The sequence below is a fragment of the Salmo trutta genome, chromosome 15 (genome assembly GCF_901001165.1).
Source record: "Salmo trutta chromosome 15, fSalTru1.1, whole genome shotgun sequence".
In the NCBI taxonomy this organism is placed as follows: domain Eukaryota; kingdom Metazoa; phylum Chordata; class Actinopteri; order Salmoniformes; family Salmonidae; genus Salmo; species Salmo trutta.
Genome location: NC_042971.1, coordinates 7,473,765 through 7,492,780, shown reverse-complemented (window position 1 = coordinate 7,492,780; position 19,016 = coordinate 7,473,765). Strand labels below are relative to the sequence as shown.

At 42.1% G+C, this 19,016-nt stretch overlaps 1 protein-coding gene across 1 annotated transcript in view; it reads left to right on the top strand.

Moving 5' to 3' along the window:
- Positions 1–9,833, top strand: part of LOC115149614 (zinc finger protein 2 homolog) — a gene marked incomplete at its 3' end in the record, with an annotated part of 84,186 nt that extends 74,353 nt beyond the window's left edge. The window contains exon 4 of the mRNA XM_029692566.1: positions 9,163–9,833. Within this exon, the coding sequence (XP_029548426.1) occupies positions 9,163–9,833 (671 nt within the window). The remainder of the gene's footprint in view (positions 1–9,162) is intronic.
- Between the last annotated feature and the right edge of the window lie 9,183 nt (positions 9,834–19,016).

Below are 19,016 nucleotides of genomic sequence, written 5' to 3'. Positions count from 1 at the left end.
GTGGCCAGTCCTCTTCTGGCTGTGCCGGGTGGAGATTATAACAGCACATGGCCTAGATGTTCAAATGTTCATAAATGACCAGCATTGTCAAATAATAATAATCATAGTAGTTGTCGAGGGTGACACAAGAGTAAGTGTCAGTTGGCTTTTTCATAGCCGATCTTTGAGAGTATCTCTACCGCTCCTGCTCTCTAGAGAGTTGAAAACAGCAGGTCTGGGACAGGTAGCACGTCCGGTGAATAGGTCAGGGTTCCAGCAGGTCTGGGACAACAGGTCTGGGACAGGTAGCACGTCCGGTGAACAGGTCAGGGTTCCATAGCTGCAGGCAGAATAGTTTGAACTGGAGCAGCAGCATGGCCAGGTGAACTGGGGACAGCAAGGAGTCATCAAGCCAGGTAGTCCTGAGGCATGGTCCTAGGGCTCAGGTCCTCCGAAAGAGAGAATTAGAGAGAGCATATTTAAATTCACACAGGACACCGGAAAAGACAAGAGAAATACTCCAGATGTGACAGACTGACCCTAGCCCCCCGACACATAAACTACTGCAGCATAAATACTGGAGGCTGAGACAGGAGGGGTCAGGAGACACTGTGGCCCCATCCGATGAAACCCCCGGACAGGGCCAAACAGGTAGGATATTACCCCACCCACTTTGCCAAAGCTCAGCCTCCACACCACTGGAGGGATATCTCCAACCACCAACATACCATCCCGGGACAAGGCCGAGTATAGCCCACAAAGATCTCCGCCACGGCACAGCCCAAGGGGGGGCGCCAACCCAGACAGGAAGACAACGTCAGTGACTCAACCCACTCAAGTGACGCACCCCTCCCATGGATGGCATGGAAGAACACCATTAAGCCAGTGGATTTAATAGTATGTTGTACATTTACATTACATTACATTTAAGTCATTTAGCAGACGCTCTTATCCAGAGCGACTTACAAATTGGTGCATTCACCTTATGATATCCAGTGGAACAACCACTTTACAATAGTGCATCTAAATCTTTTAAGGGGGGGGGGTTAGAAGGATTACTTTATCCTATCCCAGGTATTCCTTAAAGAGGTGGGGTTTCAGGTGTCTCCGGAAGGTGGTGATTGACTCCGCTGTCCTGGCGTCGTGAGGGAGCTTGTTCCACCATTGGGGTGCCAGAGCAGCGAACAGTTTGGACTGGGCTGAGCGGGAACCGTGCTTCCTCAGAGGTAGGGGGGCCAGCAGGCCAGAGGTGGATGAACGCAGTGCCCTTGTTTGGGTGTAGGGCCTGATCAGAGCCTGAAGGTATGGAGGTGCCGTTCCCCTCACAGCTCCGTAGGCAAGCACCATGGTCTTGTAGCGGATGCGAGCTTCAACTGGAAGCCAGTGGAGAGAGCGGAGGAGCGGGGTGACGTGAGAGAACTTGGGAAGGTTGAACACCAGACGGGCTGCGGCGTTCTGGATGAGTTGTAGGGGTTTAATGGCACAGGCAGGGAGCCCAGCCAACAGCGAGTTGCAGTAATCCAGACGGGAGATGACAAGTGCCTGGATTAGGACCTGCGTCGCTTCCTGTGTGAGGCAGGGTCGTACTCTGCGAATGTTGTAGAGCATGAACCTACAGGATCGGGTCACCGCCTTGATGTTAGTGGAGAACGACAGGGTGTTGTCCAGGATCACGCCAAGGTTCTTAGCACTCTGGGAGGAGGACACAAGGGAGTTGTCAACCGTGATGGCGAGATCATGGAACGGGCAGTCCTTCCCCGGGAGGAAGAGCAGCTCCGTCTTGCCGAGGTTCAGCTTGAGGTGGTGATCCGTCATCCACACTGATATGTCTGCCAGACATGCAGAGATGCGATTCGCCGCCTGGTTATCAGAAGGGGGAAAGGAGAAGATTAATTGTGTGTCGTCTGCATAGCAATGATAGGAGAGACCATGTGAGGATATGACAGAGCCAAGTGACTTGGTGTATAGCGAGAATAGGAGAGGGCCTAGAACAGAGCCCTGGGGGACACCAGTGGTGAGAGCGCGTGGTGCGGAGACAGATTCTCGCCACGCCACCTGGTAGGAGCGACCTGTCAGGTAGGACGCAATCCAAGCGTGGGCCGCGCCGGAGATGCCCAACTCGGAGAGTGTGGAGAGGAGGATCTGATGGTTCACAGTATCAAAGGCAGCAGATAGGTCTAGAAGGATGAGAGCAGAGGAGAGAGAGTTAGCTTTAGCAGTGCGGAGAGCCTCCGTGACACAGAGAAGAGCAGTCTCAGTTGAATGCCCAGTCTTGAAACCTGACTGATTAGGATCAAGAAGGTCATTCTGAGAGAGATAGCAGGAGAGCTGGCCAAGGACGGCACGCTCAAGAGTTTTGGAGAGAAAAGAAAGAAGGGATACTGGTCTGTAGTTGTTGACATGGGAGGGGTTGAGTGTAGGTTTTTTCAGAAGGGGTGCAACTCTCGCTCTCTTGAAGACGGAAGGGACGTAGCCAGCGGTCAAGGATGAGTTGATGAGCGAGGTGAGGTAGGGGAGAAGGTCTCCGGAAATGGTCTGGAGAAGAGAGGAGGGGGTAGGGTCAAGTGGGCAGGTTGTTGGGCGGCCGGCCGTCACAAGACACGAGATTTCATCTGGAGAGAGAGGGGAGAAAGAGGTCAAAGCACAGGGTAGGGCAGTGTGAGCAGGACCAGCGGTGTCGTTTGACTTAGCAAACGAGGATCGGATATCGTCAACCTTCTTTTCAAAATGGTTGACGAAGTCATCCGCAGAGAGGGAGGAGGGGGGGGAGGGGGAGGAGGATTCAGGAGGGAGGAGAAGGTAGCAAAAAGCTTCCTAGGGTTAGAGGCAGATGCTTGGAATTTAGAGTGGTAGAAAGTGGCTTTAGCAGCAGAGACAGAAGAGGAGAATGTAGAGAGGAGGGAGTGAAAGGATGCCAGGTCCGCAGGGAGGCGAGTTTTCCTCCATTTCCGCTCGGCTGAGGTCAAGCGTATTGCCTGCCTTGTGAGTAGGGGGGGAAGGTGAGAGGGTGAGGTCAAAAGAGGAGAGGAGTGGAAAGAAGGAGGCAGAGAGGAATGAGTCAAAGGTAGACGTGGGGAGGTTAAAGTCACCCAGAACTGTGAGAGGTGAGCCATCCTTAGGAAAGGAACTTATCAAGGCGTCAAGCTCATTGATGAACTCTCCAAGGGAACCTGGAGGGCGATAAATGATAAGGATGTTAAGCTTGAAAGGGCTGGTAACTGTGACAGCATGGAATTCAAATGAGGAGATAGACAGATGGGTCAGGGGAGAAAGAGAGAATGTCCACTTGGGAGAGATGAGGATTCCAGTGCCACCACCCCGCTGGCTCGATGCTCTAGGGGTATGCGAGAATACGTGGGCAGACCTGGGTACCTAGTTTCCCTCCTTCAGGGAACAGTAGTTATAGTCATAATGTTAAGCTTGTCATATGATGAACTTTAACTTAAATACTGGATCTTGCTGTCGGACAGTTTTTTGTATTCAGATCTCTGAAATGCTCTCTAACTACGTAAATTTTAGTGTTTCCTTATATTACGCTGGGAAAACAGTTTTCATGGGCACAGAAATCCTAAATCATTTCAGTTTACTAAATCCAATGGTTCTAACCGAGAGTCACCTTAACTTTATTGACAACTCCCAAATGGATACTGTCATTAATGCGGTTCTTCAATAATTACACATAATACTTAATACTGTAGCTGTTTAGTTACAGTCACATGTTCAACTATCATCAGCTGATCCAGGAAATCATTTTCTGCATGCCAGTCAAATGTAGTTCTTCATTCATTACACCGGTAAAGACAGTTATGCCGTGCTCCACGTTGGATCCAACATCCCAAACAAATCGATATTTATAATGTGTTATTGTTTACTTGATTTACAGTAGGGTCTCGTTAGTCCGTTTGGAAACGGAGATACTTAGCTCATAATGTGTAGAGAACTGTTCCTTGATGGATAGGCTATTGTACAACACACAGAGCTATTTTCCTTCATTCGGGACATTTAGAATGACAACACATTACAGAGTAGCCTAGTGGGATTATTCACAAAATGATCTGGTGATCCGGTTATGAAATGTCATGACAAAGACATTTTAGTTTCCATGTTTCACCTGAAATATTAAATGATTTATAGTCCTAGGTCTATGTTGTTGTTAGGTGAAGTTATGGGTCCTACAGTAGGTCTATGTTATTGTTAGGTGAGATTATAGACCATTTTGGCATACACTTAATGGACAAAACCTCATTGTCAGGCTGATGGAAAACTAGCCAATGAGCATTTTACTGGTTGAAGTCGTTTTTAAATATAAAGTAGTACATTTGACAATAACACAAACATTATATTAAATCAGGACATTCAAACGAGCCTTACAATTATAATCCAAAGTAGTGTCAAATGATGATAATAATAATCATAATCAACCAGTAAATGGAGGCTATATTTGCTGTCAGCCTATGAGAACTCTCCTGAGTTTTCCCCCACGGTGGTGAATTAGTGAATAGACACAGAGCTTAATGTGAGTTTCCTTGAGTAGCACTCCTGATCTAGTGCTGTAATATTCAGAATACATTGAAAACTAATCTTTGCTCACCATTTTTTAAATAGATATATTTTTTTCACCCCTTTTTTCTCCCCAATTGGTACTTACAGTCTTGTCTCATCGCTGCAACTCCCATACGGACTCTGGAGAGGCGAAGGTCGAGAGCCATGCGTCCTCTGAAACACAACCCAACCTAGCCGCGCTGCTTCTTGACACAATGCCCATCCAACCCGGAAGCCAGCAGCACCAATGTGTCGGAGGAAACACCGTACACCTGGCGACCTGGTCAGTGTGCACTGCGCCCGGCCCGCCACATGAGTTGCTAGTGCGCGATGAGACAAGGATATCCCTGCCGGCCAAACCCTCCCCTAACCCGGACGACGGTGGGCCAATTGTGCGTCGCCCCATGGGCCTCCCGGTCGCGGCCGGCTGCAACAGAGCTTGGACTCGAACCCAGAATCTCTAATGGCACAGCTTAGGCCACTTGCTCACCATTTTTGCTCCAGGCAGATATACTACATCCATAACTAGCGGTTTCTGCATTAGCAGGGAGGTATTTCTGCAATCAAATTGTGTGCGCATCGCCCTTGTCGCAATTTTAGGTGTTGGCTTTGGGGGTGACCAGTGAGATATACCTGCTGCTGTGATGTGATGCTGGACGGGCGAGCAGGTGCGGGCAGTGATCGATTGAATAGCATGCATTTAGTTTTACCTGCGTTTAAGAGCAGTTGGAGGCAACTGAAGGAGAGTTGTATGGCATTGAAGCTCGTTTGGAGGTTAGTTAACACAGTGTCCAAAGAGGGGCCAGAAGTATACAGAATGGTGTCATCTGCGTAGAGGTGGATCAGAGACTCACCAGCAGCAAGAGCGACAACATTGATGTATACAGAGAAGAGAGTCGGCCCGAGAATTGAACCCTGTGGCACCCCCATAGACTGCCAGAGGCCCGTACAACAGGCCCTCCGATTTGACACACTGAACTCTATCAGAGAAGTAGTTGGTAAACCAGGCGAGGCCATCATTTGAGAAACCAAGGCTGTCGATTTTGCCAATAAGAATGTGGTGATTGACAGAGTCGAAAGCCTTGGCCAGGTCGATGAATACGGCTGCACAGTAATGTCTCTTATCGATGGCGGTTATGATGTCGTTGATGTAGTTAGTATGCCAAAAGTTCCCGGATGTCGTACTAAATTTGCCAAAATACGACGTATACACGCAGTACTTTAGGGCCCATAATGCAATTCTTCATGAAATGGACGTAGCTTCACAACATTTTCAGATTTGAAGAAAATGGCGGAAAATATGCAGCCAGAAGTCCAACGAGAGCCGAAACAAATTCATTGCTTTAACTAATTATGACAAATGTTAAGAACATGTTAAGCAATGTAATAAAGACATTTCTTTTCAAGTAAGTTACCTTACACAATATTTTGGCTGACAATTTGCTTGCATGTTATTACAGCAGTATGTACCGGCATGTTAAAACCTCTCTGGGGTAGGTGGGACGCAACCGTCCCACCTCGCCAACAGCCATTGAAATAGCAGGGCGCCAAATTCAAAACAACAAAAATCTCATAATTCAAATTTCTCACACATACAAGTATTATACACCATTTTAAAGATACACTTCTCATTAATCCAACCACAGTGTCCGATTTCAAAAACGCTTTACGGCGAAAGCATAGCATTAGATTATGTTAGGACACCACCTAGACAAGAAAAACCACACAGCCACTTTCCAAGCAAGGAGAGGCGTCACAAAAACCAGAAATACAGCTAAAATTAATCACTAACCTTTGATGATCTTCATCAGATGGCACTCATAGGACTTCATGTTACACAATATATGTATGTTTTGCTCGATAAAGTTCATATTTATATCCAAAAACCCCATTTTACATTGGCATGTAATGTTCAGAAATGTTTTGCCTCCAAAACCCCTGGTGAATGAGCATATCAATTTACAGAAATACTCATCATAAACGTTGATAAAATATACAACTGTTATGCATAGAATTAAAGATATACTTCTCCTTAATGCAACCGCTGTGTCAGATTTCAAAAAAGCTTTACGGCGAAAGCACACTTTGCAATAATCTGAGTACAGCGCTCAGACACCAAAACAAGCCATACAGATACCCGCCATGTTGTGGAGTCAACAGAAGTCAGAAATACCATTATAAATATTCACTTACCTTTGATGATTTTCATCGGAATGCACTCCCAGGAATCCCAGTTCCACAATACATGTACATTTGTTCGATAAAGTTCATGTTTATGTCCAAATACCTCCATTTTGTTCGCGTGTTAGGTTCACTATTCCAAATGCAGAAGGCGCGCGCACTAAAGTCCAGACGAAAAGTCAAAAAAGTTCTATTACAGTTTGTAGAAACACGTCAAACGATGTGTAGAATCAATCTTTAGGATGTTTTTATCATAAATCTTCCATAATATTCCAACCGGACAAGTCCTTTGTCTTCATAAAGGAAAGAGAACTGAGCTCGTGCTCATGGCTGCGCACGTAACTAAAATAAGACACCTGACTCAATCAGCTCTTATTCTCTCCCCATTCACAGTAGAAGCCTGAAACAACGTTCTAAAGACTGTTGACATCTAGTGGAAGCCTTTGGAAGTGCAATATGACCCCATAGACACTGTATATTGGATGTATATTGTGTGTTAAATAGGCAATCACTTGAAAAACTACAAACCTCAGATTTCCACACTTCCTGGTTGGATTTTTCTAAGGTTTTGCCTGCCATATGAGTTCTGTTATACTCACAGACATTATTCAAACCGTTTTAGACACTTCAGTGTTTTCTATCCAAATCTACTAATTATATGCATATTCTAGCTTTTGGGCCTGAGTAGCAGGCAGTTTACTCTGGGCATGCTTTTCATCCGGACGTGAAAACACTGCCCCCTACATATTTCGCAACAAAGCCTCCTTCACTCACGCTGCCAAACATACCCTCGTTAAACTGACTTTCCTGCCGATCCTTGACTTCGGCGATGTCATTTTCAAAATATCCTCCAACACTCTACTCAGCAAACTGGATGCAGTCTATCACAGTGCCATCCGTTTTGTCACCAAATCCCCATATACCCCCCACCACTGCGACCTGTAAGCTCTCGTTGGTTGGCCTTCTCTACATATTCGTCGCCAAACCCACTGGCTCCAGGTCATCTATAGGTCTTTGCTAGGCCGCCTTCACTCAGCTCACAGGTCACCATAGCAACACCCACCCATAGCACGCACTCAAAGAGGTATATCTCACTGGTCATCCCCAAAGCCAACACCTACTTTGGACACATTTCTTTCCAGTTCTCTGCTGCCAATGACTTGAACGAATTGCAAAAATCGCTGAAGTTGGAGACATATATCTCCCTCACTAACTTTAAGCATCAGCTATCTGAGCAGCTTACCGATCACTGCAGCTGTACACAGCCCATCTGTAAATAGCCCATCCAACTGCCTACCTCATCCCCATGTTTTTATTTACTTTTTTGCTCTTTTGCACACCAGTATTTCTACTTGCACATCATCATCTGCTCATCTATCACTCCAGTGTTCATTTTCTAAATTGTAATTACTTCGCTACTATGGCCTATTTATTGCCTTACCTCCTTACTCCATTTGCACAACTGCATATAGATTTTTCTATTGTGTTATTGACTGTATGCTTGTTTATCCCATGTGTAACTCTGTGTTGTTTGTGTCGCACTGCTTTGCTTTATCTTGGCCAGGTCGCAGTTGTAAATGAGAACTTGTTCTCAACTGGCCTACCTGCTTAAATAAAGGTGAAAAACAAAATGTAATTAAAAATACATTTAAAAAATCATAACTTTATTGACAACACCCAAATGGATACTGTCATTAACTCGGTTCTTAATACTGTAGCAAACATTATATTAAGCAGGACATTCAAGCGAGCTTTACAATTATAATCCAAAGTAGTGTGAAATGCACTCATAAGCAACCTGGAAATGGATGTTACTCCCCTGAGTTTTCCCCCATTCACATTCAGAATACATTGTGAAAAACTAAAATCTTTGCTCACCATTTTTGCTCCAGGCAGATATACTACATCCATAACTATCGGTTTCCTCATTAGCAGGGAGGAGTTTCTGCAATCAAATTGCATGCGCATCGCCCTCGTGCTGCAATTTTAGGAAAAACAGAAAGGGGCCAATATTGGAGACCAAAAGTCGTCTGGCACACTGCTTAGAGTTTCAACAACATGAATAACTTATTTCTAGCCTACAATCTTAGATGTTACTACTAATGTGAAAACAAGACAAAATATGAATGTTCTTGCTCATTTTAAGACAATTGTTAAATCATGTTAACATTCATTACAGATATCAATTGTTGTATAACATCATGGCTATGCTGTTGGCATCACATTTTACAGTGGATTTCTGCTGTTGTGGGCCTTTAAATCATCTGTCTGACTTTGTTTTTCACACAGGAGAGATACTTCACTATCTTGGATCCTCTGGGGAGCCTCAACAACCTCATGATGCTGACGAGGCAGAGAAGAGTCTCTCCAGATCAGAACACCTCAAGAAACACCTGCAGAGATCCACAGGGAAGAGAACTCACTGCTGCTCTGACTGTGGGAAGAGATTCACCTCATCAGGCATTAAAATTCATCAGATAATTCACACAGGAGAGAAACCTTATAGCTGTACTCAATGTGGGAAGAGATGTACTACATCTGGCCATTTAACTCAACACCAGAGAACACACACAGGAGAGAAATCTTATAGCTGTGGTCAATGTGGGAAGAGGTTTACTCAGTCAACCAGCCTGATATCACACCACAGAACACACACAGGAGAAAAACCTTATAGCTGTGGTCAATGTGGGAAGAGTTTTGTTCAATCTGGCCAGCTGACATTACACCAAAGAACACACACAGGAGAGAAATCTTATATCTGTGATCAGTGTGGGAAGCGTTTTGGTCGATCTGGAGGTCTGACAGTGCACCAGAGAACACACACAGGAGAGAAACCTTATAGCTGTGATCAGTGTGGGAAACGTTTTGGTCAATCTGGAGATCTGACAGTGCACCAGAGAACACACACAGGAGAGAAACCTTATAGCTGTGATCAATGTGGGAAGAGTTTTGCTGCACCTAGCACACTGACTCGACACCAGAGAATACACACAGGAGAGAAATCTTATATCTGTGATCAGTGTGGGAAGCGTTTTGGTCAATCTGGAGATCTGACAGTGCACCAGAGAACACACACAGGAGAGAAATCTTATAGCTGTGATCAATGTGGGAAGGGTTTTAGTATGTCTGGCTCTCTGACTTTACACCAGAGAACACACACAGGAGAGAAATCTTATAGCTGTGGTCAATGTGGGAAGAGTTTTGCTGCACCAAGCACACTGACTCGACACCAGAGAACACACACAGGAGAGAAACCTTTTAGCTGTGATCAGTGTGGGAAGAGTTTTGGTCGATCTGGAGAGCTGACAGTGCACCAGAGAATACACACAGGAGAGAAACCTTATAGCTGTAATCAATGTGGGAAGAGTTTTGGTCGATCTGGAGCGCTGACAGTACACAAGAGAACACACACAGGAGAGAAATCTTATAGCTGTGACCAGAGATAATCTGATAAAAGGCCTCTGATCAAATATCAGAAAATACATGAAGGAGTTGTGAAATGATATCAATATATTTTAATTATGTCACAATGTAGAACCCTAAACGTTTGTCCCCTGTTCTATTGATTTCAACATGATATGGATATTAGCCTCAGGGGGAAAATCCAGGCTCTGAATTGGAGGAGAACTATTTATGAGATTTAACAAAAAGTGACTAACAAAAAAAGAGCTGTGTTACATTTACAGCATTGGTGACCCACTTGAATCAAAATGTAGCTAGCTGTTTTCTACAAATTGTCCTCTAACCAGGGATGTACACATTATTCCTAGATTCCGTGTGGTTTTTGAGCTGTTAGTTTTTACAGGACGTGCAACCTCATCTCCCTCCTCTTGCGCAATTGATTTCAACGTGATATCGATGAGTGATGACAAGTAAGTGTTGCGTTCCTTTGTTTAGCGACCCCTTCATTTAAATGCATCACTCCAAAATGTAGCTGACTATCTTCTGCAGGTTGCCATGTAACCAGTGAGATAAAATATATCTCCCATTTCCATGTGTTTGTTTAGTTGTGTTAGTTTCAACAGCACGTACAATCTGATTTCCCCCTAATGGATATCAGTGATTTATTGCTACTTGTCAAAACAACAGCGTTTCTGGTGCTTGTGCAGTTTATAAAGTGCTTGTTTAAAAAATCCAAGTAATATGATTATTGTGGCAGATGTTTGTGTACATAGCACATTTTATGTTTAGGTTTTCAATTTATCACAAACTGTTTCTGGATATTGGTTGTTGATTTGGACACGTTAAAACTGTGTTTTGACATTGGGGATATCCCACCTAGCAACATGTCATTGAAAATAAGACAATCAAATATTTCATATTTACATGTAACATTTGGTAATGAAAATTATTCATGCAACCAACTGACAATTTTTGGGTAGAATAATATTGACATTGCTGCCCTGCTTTTAGAATATCAGGGTTCATTCTCAGATGTGCCAACCCAAATGTACTAGAGCATGACATTGGGGACTGGGCCTCGATCCAACAACATGCCTATCTAGTGAACCCTGAAAAGGGAGAGAAGCTCTGCAGTGAGGTGGAAAGTTACTACGGATATTGCAGGAGTTTCCTCTTGAAATCAGACATGTCCGTGGTGAGGACAACTTGGTTTCTGATTGTCTCAAGGGTGGGCAGTTAAATAGTTTTGTGTTTTCCTTTTTTGGACGACTTGGTTCCTGATTGGGGTGATGAGAGTTCTAGAAGCTAGTGAGTTTTTAAAAAAATAAGGTTGTAGAAAAATATATATTTAGAAATATGTTTTTTCCTGTTTTTAATTGTTGACAGTCAGTAGACACCATGTTTATATTGTAGGAGGTGAAGCATTGTAGTTGATTATAATGTCAAATCGAAGCTTTCTGTTGGTGGTGAGCAAACTTGTCCAACAAAAATTCTCTTACGGTGTTACTGTCTTTGTTTTTTCCATTTATGTTTTGAGTTTGGACTTTAGCCCGTTAGCTCGTCTAGCTCGTTAGCACGTCTAGCTCGTTAGCGCGTCTAGCTCGTTAGCGCGTCTAGCTCGTTAGCACGTCTAGCTCGTTTGCACGTCTAGCTCGTTTGCACGTCTAGCCCGTTAGCACGTCTAGCCCGTTAGCACGTCTAGCTCGTCAGCACGTCTAGCTCGTTAGCACGTCTAGCTCGTTAGCACGTCTAGCTCGTAGACGTTAGCACGTCTAGCCCGTCTAGCTCGTTAGCACGTCTAGCTCGTTTGCACGTCTAGCCCGTTAGCGCGTCTAGCTCGTTAGCACGTCTAGCTCGTTTGCACGTCTAGCTCGTTAGCGCGTCTAGCTCGTTTGCACGTCTAGCCCGTTTGCCCGTCTAGCTCGTTAGCCCGTCTAGCTCGTTAGCCCGTCTAACTCGTTAGCACGTCTAACAATATTGACAGTATTGATTTAAATAATTCATTGTTTATTTACTGGCACCACAAATGTGAATTAATATTTACAAAACAATTTACCAAACAAAACACATTACTATCAAGTTGGTTTCTGATTGTCTCAAGGGTGGGCAGTCAAAAAGTTTAGTGTTTTGTGTTTAGCCAGTGCGTTGCCATGGATCACAATTTATTTTTGACTGCTCCTTTTTCCTGTATTGGAGATGAGTTTTGTTTGGGCTCGTTCCGGAAGCTAGTGAGTTTTAGGAAGACGAAAGTTCTTGAAGCTCGTTAGCACGTCTAGCTCGTTAGCCCGTCTAGCTCGTTAGCACGTCTAGCTCGTTAGCACGTAGGACGCACTGATTGGTGTCACCTCGTTAGTCAGTATGTGTTACACCTGTGCTGGCTTGTCCATCTCGTTATGGTTGAATATTGCATCCAATTGTTAATATTTTAAATCAATGGATTTTCCTTAGGGTGCTCATTAGTCTTTCTGTTGTTGATCTTCAGTTTTTTATCCTCTTATGTTTGTTCTGTAGTAAATATTTCTGTTTATTTTCATAGTTTTTTATTCGTTTTTTCCTGTGAAGTCATTGTGTTGCATCCATGTCTGAAATGTGCTGTATAAATAAAGCTTGATTTGATTTGAACATATTGCAAAACAAATTAACCTCATGACTGACAGTCAACAGACTTAATTTGTATTTGTATTTTATTTAACCTTTATTTAACTAGGCAAGTCAGTTAAGAACAAATTATTATTTACAATGACAGCCTACCAGGGAACAGTGGGTTAACTGCCTTGTTCAGGGGCAGGACAACATATTTTTACCTTGTCAGCTCTAACCACTAGGCTACCTGCCGCCCTCTTGCATAACCAATGAACACATATTTTAGTCCATCTTAGTATGAAAAACAGTATCAATTCAGTGTATCTTCCACTATGTCAAAACAGTATCACTTTTCAACCAACCCAGTGCATTTGTTGAAACTGAAACATTTTAAAATCAACAATACATCAAAATCAGACGTTTCATTCAGACCCTGCAGGGCTTAGATTAAGCCAGGACTTGATAAACTAGGACAATTAAGTAGCTTTCCTGAACTTGGCTTAAATTTGGCTTAGTTAGTCGGAGACTGGAGTCCTGGAGTCAGGTAAGTAAGCCTAAATGAGAACACCTGGGTTAATCCTGATTAGGTTCAGTATGAACACCTGGGTTAATCCTGATTAGGTTCAGTATGAACACCTGGGTTAAGCCTGATTAGGTTCAGTATGAACACCTGGGTTAATCCTGATTAGGTTCAATATGAACACCTGGGTTAATCCTGACTAGGTTCAGTATGAACACCTGGGTTAATCCTGATTAGGTTCAGTATGAACACCTGGGTTAAGCCTGATTTAGGTTCAGTATGAACACCTGGGTTAATCCTGATTAGGTTCAGTATGAACACCTGGGTTAATCCTGATTAGGTTCAGTATGAACACCTGGGTTAATCCTGATTAGGTTCAGTATGAACACCTGGGTTAAGCCTGATTAAGTTCAGTATGAACACCTGGGTTAATCCTGACTAGGTTCAGTATGAACACATGCTGTTGGTCTAACGGTGCTCATTAAAACCCGGAATAGAAAACACCAATACTGGTGTGAATCTTGAGACGAAACAATGGCAGAGGCAAAAATAATTTGTTCCAAAAAACTTTTGTGTGCATGAAAAAAATGCTCCAAAACAAATGTTGTCAAACCATCCAGTTATTCAAGGTAAAAACCACACTGCTGCTACTGAGCAGTAGAACAAGAGGGTTGGGCTGCAATTTGCTGTGAATTCAATGGAAATGTAACCACAAGAAGAGTACAACAACTAGAGGTGAGATATCTGCATTATTATCAGGATTACAAGAAGAAACAACAACTAGAGGTGAGATATCTGCATTATTATCAGGATTACAGGAAGAAACAACAACTAGAGGTGAGATATCTGCATTATTATCAGGATTACAAGAAGAAACAACAACTAGAGGTGAGATATCTGCATTATTATCAGGATTACAAGAAGAAACAACAACTAGAGGTGAGATATCTGCATTATTATCAGGATTACAGGAAGAAACAACAACTAGAGGTGAGATATCTGCATTATTATCAGGATTACAAGAAGAAACAACAACTAGAGGTGAGATATCTGCATATTATCAGGATTACAAGAAGAAACAACAACTAGAGGTGAGATATCTGCATTATTATCAGGATTACAAGAAGAAACAACAACTAGAGGTGAGATTATCTGCATTATTATCAGGATTACAAGAAGAAACAACACTACAGGTGAGATATCTGCATTATTATCAGGATTACAAGAAGAAACAACAACTAGAGGTGAGATATCTGCATTATTATCAGGATTACAAGAAGAAACAACAACTAGAGGTGAGATATCTGCATTATTATCAGGATTACAGGAAGAACAACAACTAGAGGTGAGATATCTGCATTATTATCAGGATTACAAGAAGAAACAACAACTAGAGGTGAGATATCTGCATTATTATCAGGATTACAAGAAGAAACAACAACTAGAGGTGAGATATCTGCATTATTATCAGGATTACAGGAAGAAACAACAACTAGAGGTGAGATATCTGCATTATTATCAGGATTACAAGAAGAAACAACAACTAGAGGTGAGATATCTGCATTATTATCAGGATTACAAGAAGAAACAACAACTAGAGGTGAGATATCTGCATTATTATCAGGATTACAAGAAGAAACAACAACTAGAGGTGAGATATCTGCATTATTATCAGGATTACAGGAAGAAAACAACAACTAGAGGTGAGATATCTGCATATTATCAGGATTACAAGAAAGAAACCACAACTAGAGGTGAGATATCTGCATTATTATCAGGATTACAAGAAGAAACAACAACTAGAGGTGAGATATCTGCATTATTATCAGGATTACAAGAAGAAACAACAACTAGAGGTGAGATATCTGCATTATTATCAGGATTACAAGAAGGAAACAACAACTAGAGGTGAGGATATCTGCATTATTATCAGGATTACAAGAAGAAACAACAACTACAGGTGAGATATCTGCATTATTATTCAGGATTACAAGAAGAAACAACAACTAGAGGTGAGATATCTGCATTATTATCAGGATTACAGGAAGAAACAACAACTAGAGGTGAGATATCTGCATTATTATCAGGATTACAGGAAGAAACAACAACTAGAGGTGAGATATCTGCATTATTATCAGGATTACAAGAAGAAACAACAACTAGAGGTGAGCAGCTAATCACTCCTGGGAACTGCCCATATTCAGATATTCATATTGCCCTTTATAGTTGGCTTGGCCAGCAGCATCAGGAAACTAGATGTAAAGACTCCTCAGTTCACAAATGGCCCTGCAGACTTTATAGTTGGCTTGGCCAGCAGCATCGGGAAACTAGATGTAAAGACTCCTCCTGCAGACTTTATAGTTGGCTTGGCCAGCAGCATCAGGAAACTAGATGTAAAGACTCCTCAGTTCACAAATGGCCCTGCAGACTTATAGTTGGCTTGGCCAGCAGCATCAGGAAACTAGATGTAAAGACTCCTCCTGCAGACTTTATAGTTGGCTTGGCCAGCAGCATCAGGAAACTAGATGTAAAGACTCCTCCTGCAGACTTTGTGAACAATTAAACACAGTTGCTTCACTGGCACCACACAAATCACCAGTTTCACAATGAAAGATTCCAGATGCCAAAAACCTCAAGGATTTAACTCCTATCCAAAAGTTAAATCTACCACTATCTTTTAGTCTGGGACTAAGCTTAAGCCTTTTATGTGAAACCGGCCCTGAGTGTTTTATATGACTAAATGTGTTTCTGTGTTGCATAGATGCTCCATATCCATTACTTTGAATGTTTTATATAATATGACTAAATGTGTTTATTTCTGTGTTGCAGGGGCAGTCAAGAAATGGAACAGCAAGGCCACAGAACATGACATAAGCAGAGCTGATGGAGACCACCTCAAGCCCCTGGTAGAGCCGGGGGTGGTGTCGACCACTCCACCACGCCTTCAGCAGGCTGGGAAAAGTGGGATTGATCTGTTTGATCCATTTGTTTGTTTCAGTTTTCAGTAGTTGAATCCTTTGACATATTGATTTCAACAAATGAACTGGGTTGGTTGAAAAGTGAAACTAAACGTACAGTGGGGGAAAAAACTATTTGATCCCCTGCTGATTTTGTACATTTGCCCACTTACAAAGAAATTATCAGTCTATAATTTTAATAGTAGGTTTTTGACATGCGTTTTTCTGGATATTTGTGTTGTTATTCTGTCTCTCACTGTTCAAATAAACCTACCATTAAAATTATATATTATATATTTTGACAGTGGAAGATATACTGAATTTATACTGTTTTTCATATTAAGATGGACCAAGATATGTGTTGTTTTTGCACATATCTGTTCATTGGTTTTGCAAGAGTCTGTTGATTGGACAGTCATTGGGTTCATTTGTTTTACAACATGTTCAAATCAAATCAAGCTTTATTTATACAGCACATTTCAGACATGGATGCAACACAATGGCTTCACAGGAAAAAACAAATATTTACCACAACAAACAAGATTAACAACTGAAAGACTAGAGAGCATTCTAAGGAAATTCCATTGATAAAAATATAATCAATTGGATGCAACATCCAACCCAAAATATAAGCTTGTTTTACTACATTGTTTGTTGTTACGTTCCCCAGCAGTAAACCAGAAATGTCCCTTAAATAGAAGAGGGAACTAACAAAGAGTCATTGACAATATCAACAATATGATGCTATATTCAACCCAAAATATAAGCTTGTTTTTTAGGAGGGGCTCTGAGAGACACTATGGGGGTGTCCACTGGAAGTTGACTAGTAACAACAACTGGGACCTAAAAGACACCCACCATGAGACCCACTAAATCTGCCCAAGAAGAGGAAAACAAAGGAAAAACCCACACCAAACTTAAAGACAGGAAGCAAACCAAAAAGGTGGAGCAACTAAAGGTGTTGACTCTCCACATGTATCAAGACAACTGGAGCACTGGGCCACACTCTTAAATAGAACCTGGACCAGCTCAGGTGAAACACCTTCCCACTAACGAGATGGACAAGCCAGCACAGGTGTAACACACACTAACGAGGTGACACCAATCAGTGCGTCCTACGTGCTAACGAGCTAGACGGGCTAACGAGCTAGACGTGCTAACGAGCTAGACGCGCTAACGAGCTAGACGCGCTAGACGAGCTAACGAGCTAGATGTGCTAACGAGCTAGACGGGCTAAAGTCCAACCTCAAAACATAAATGGAAAAACCAAAGCCTGTAACACCTTCCCCATTAAGACAACAAATATATCCTATGTTTTTGTTGGACAAGTTTCCTTACCAACAACAGAAAACAACTTCCATTTCTCATTATAATCAACTACAATGCTTCACCTTCACCAATATAAACACGGTGTCTAATGGCTGTCAACAATTAAAAACAAAAAAAACCTTTTTCTAAATAATAATATACAATAGTATTATTTTTTTCTCCTTTTTCTTTCTATAGAATCCTAAATCCCACTAGCTTCTAGAACACTCGTCTTCCTAAAACTCACTAGCTTCTAGAACTCTCGTCCCCCTGGAACGAGCCCAAACAAAACTCATCTCCAATACGGAAAAACGTGCAGTTAAAATCAATTGTGATCCATGGTAACGCACTGGCTAAACACAAAACTTTTTGACTGCACACCCTTGAGACAATCAGAAACCAAGTTGTCCTTACCACAGACATGTCTGATTTCAAGAGGAAACTCCTGCAATATCCATAGTAACTTTCCACCTCACTGCAGAGCTTCTCTCTCTTTTCAGGGTTCACTAGATAGGCATGTTGTTGGATCGGGGCCCAGTCCCCAATGTCATGCTCTAGTACATTTGGGTTGGCACATCTGAGAATGAACCCTGATATTCTAAAAGCAGGGTAACAATGTCAATATAATTGAACCCAATTGTCAGTTGGTTGCATAAATAATTATGATTACTAAATGTTACATGAAATGTAAAATGAATATTTGGTTGCATAGTCCTTTTTTCAAAGTATTTTCAATGACATGTTGCTAGGTGTGATAGCCAAATGTTAAAACACAGTTTTAACGTGTACAAATCAATAACCAATATGCAGAAACAGTTTTGGATATATTGAAAACCTAAACATAAAATGGGTCATACTATATACACAAACATCTGCCACAATAATCATCAAACAAGCACCTTATTAACTGCACAAGCACCAGAAATGCTGTTGTTTTGATATGTAGCAATAAATTACTGATATCGATCAGGTTGTACGTGCTGTTGAAACTAACACAACTAAAAAAACACATGGAAATGGGAGGCATCTTTTACCTCACTGATTAGAGGACAACCTGCAGAAGACAGTCAGCTACATTTTGGAGTGATGCATTTAAATGTAGGGGTCGCTAAACAAAGGAACACAACACTTATTTGTCATCACTCATCGATATCATGTTGAAATCAATTGTGTGAGAGGAGGGAGATGAGGTTGCACGTCCTGTTAAAACTAACAGCTCAAAAACCACACGGCATCAGAGAATAATGTGTACATCACTGGTTAGAGGACAATTTGTAGAAAACAGCTAGCTACATTTTGAAGTGTTGCATTTTGATTCAAGTGTACGTTGTTAAGTGTAACACAACTCTTTTTTTGTTAGTCACTTTTTGTTAAATCACATAAATAGTAACTCTTCCATTTCAGAGCCTGGATTTTCCCCCTGAGGCTAATATCCATATCATGTTGAAATCAATAGAACAGGGGACAAACGTTTAGGTTCTACATTGTGACATCATTAAAATACTCCTTCTACAATGTTAAAACATTCTACATTGTGACATTAA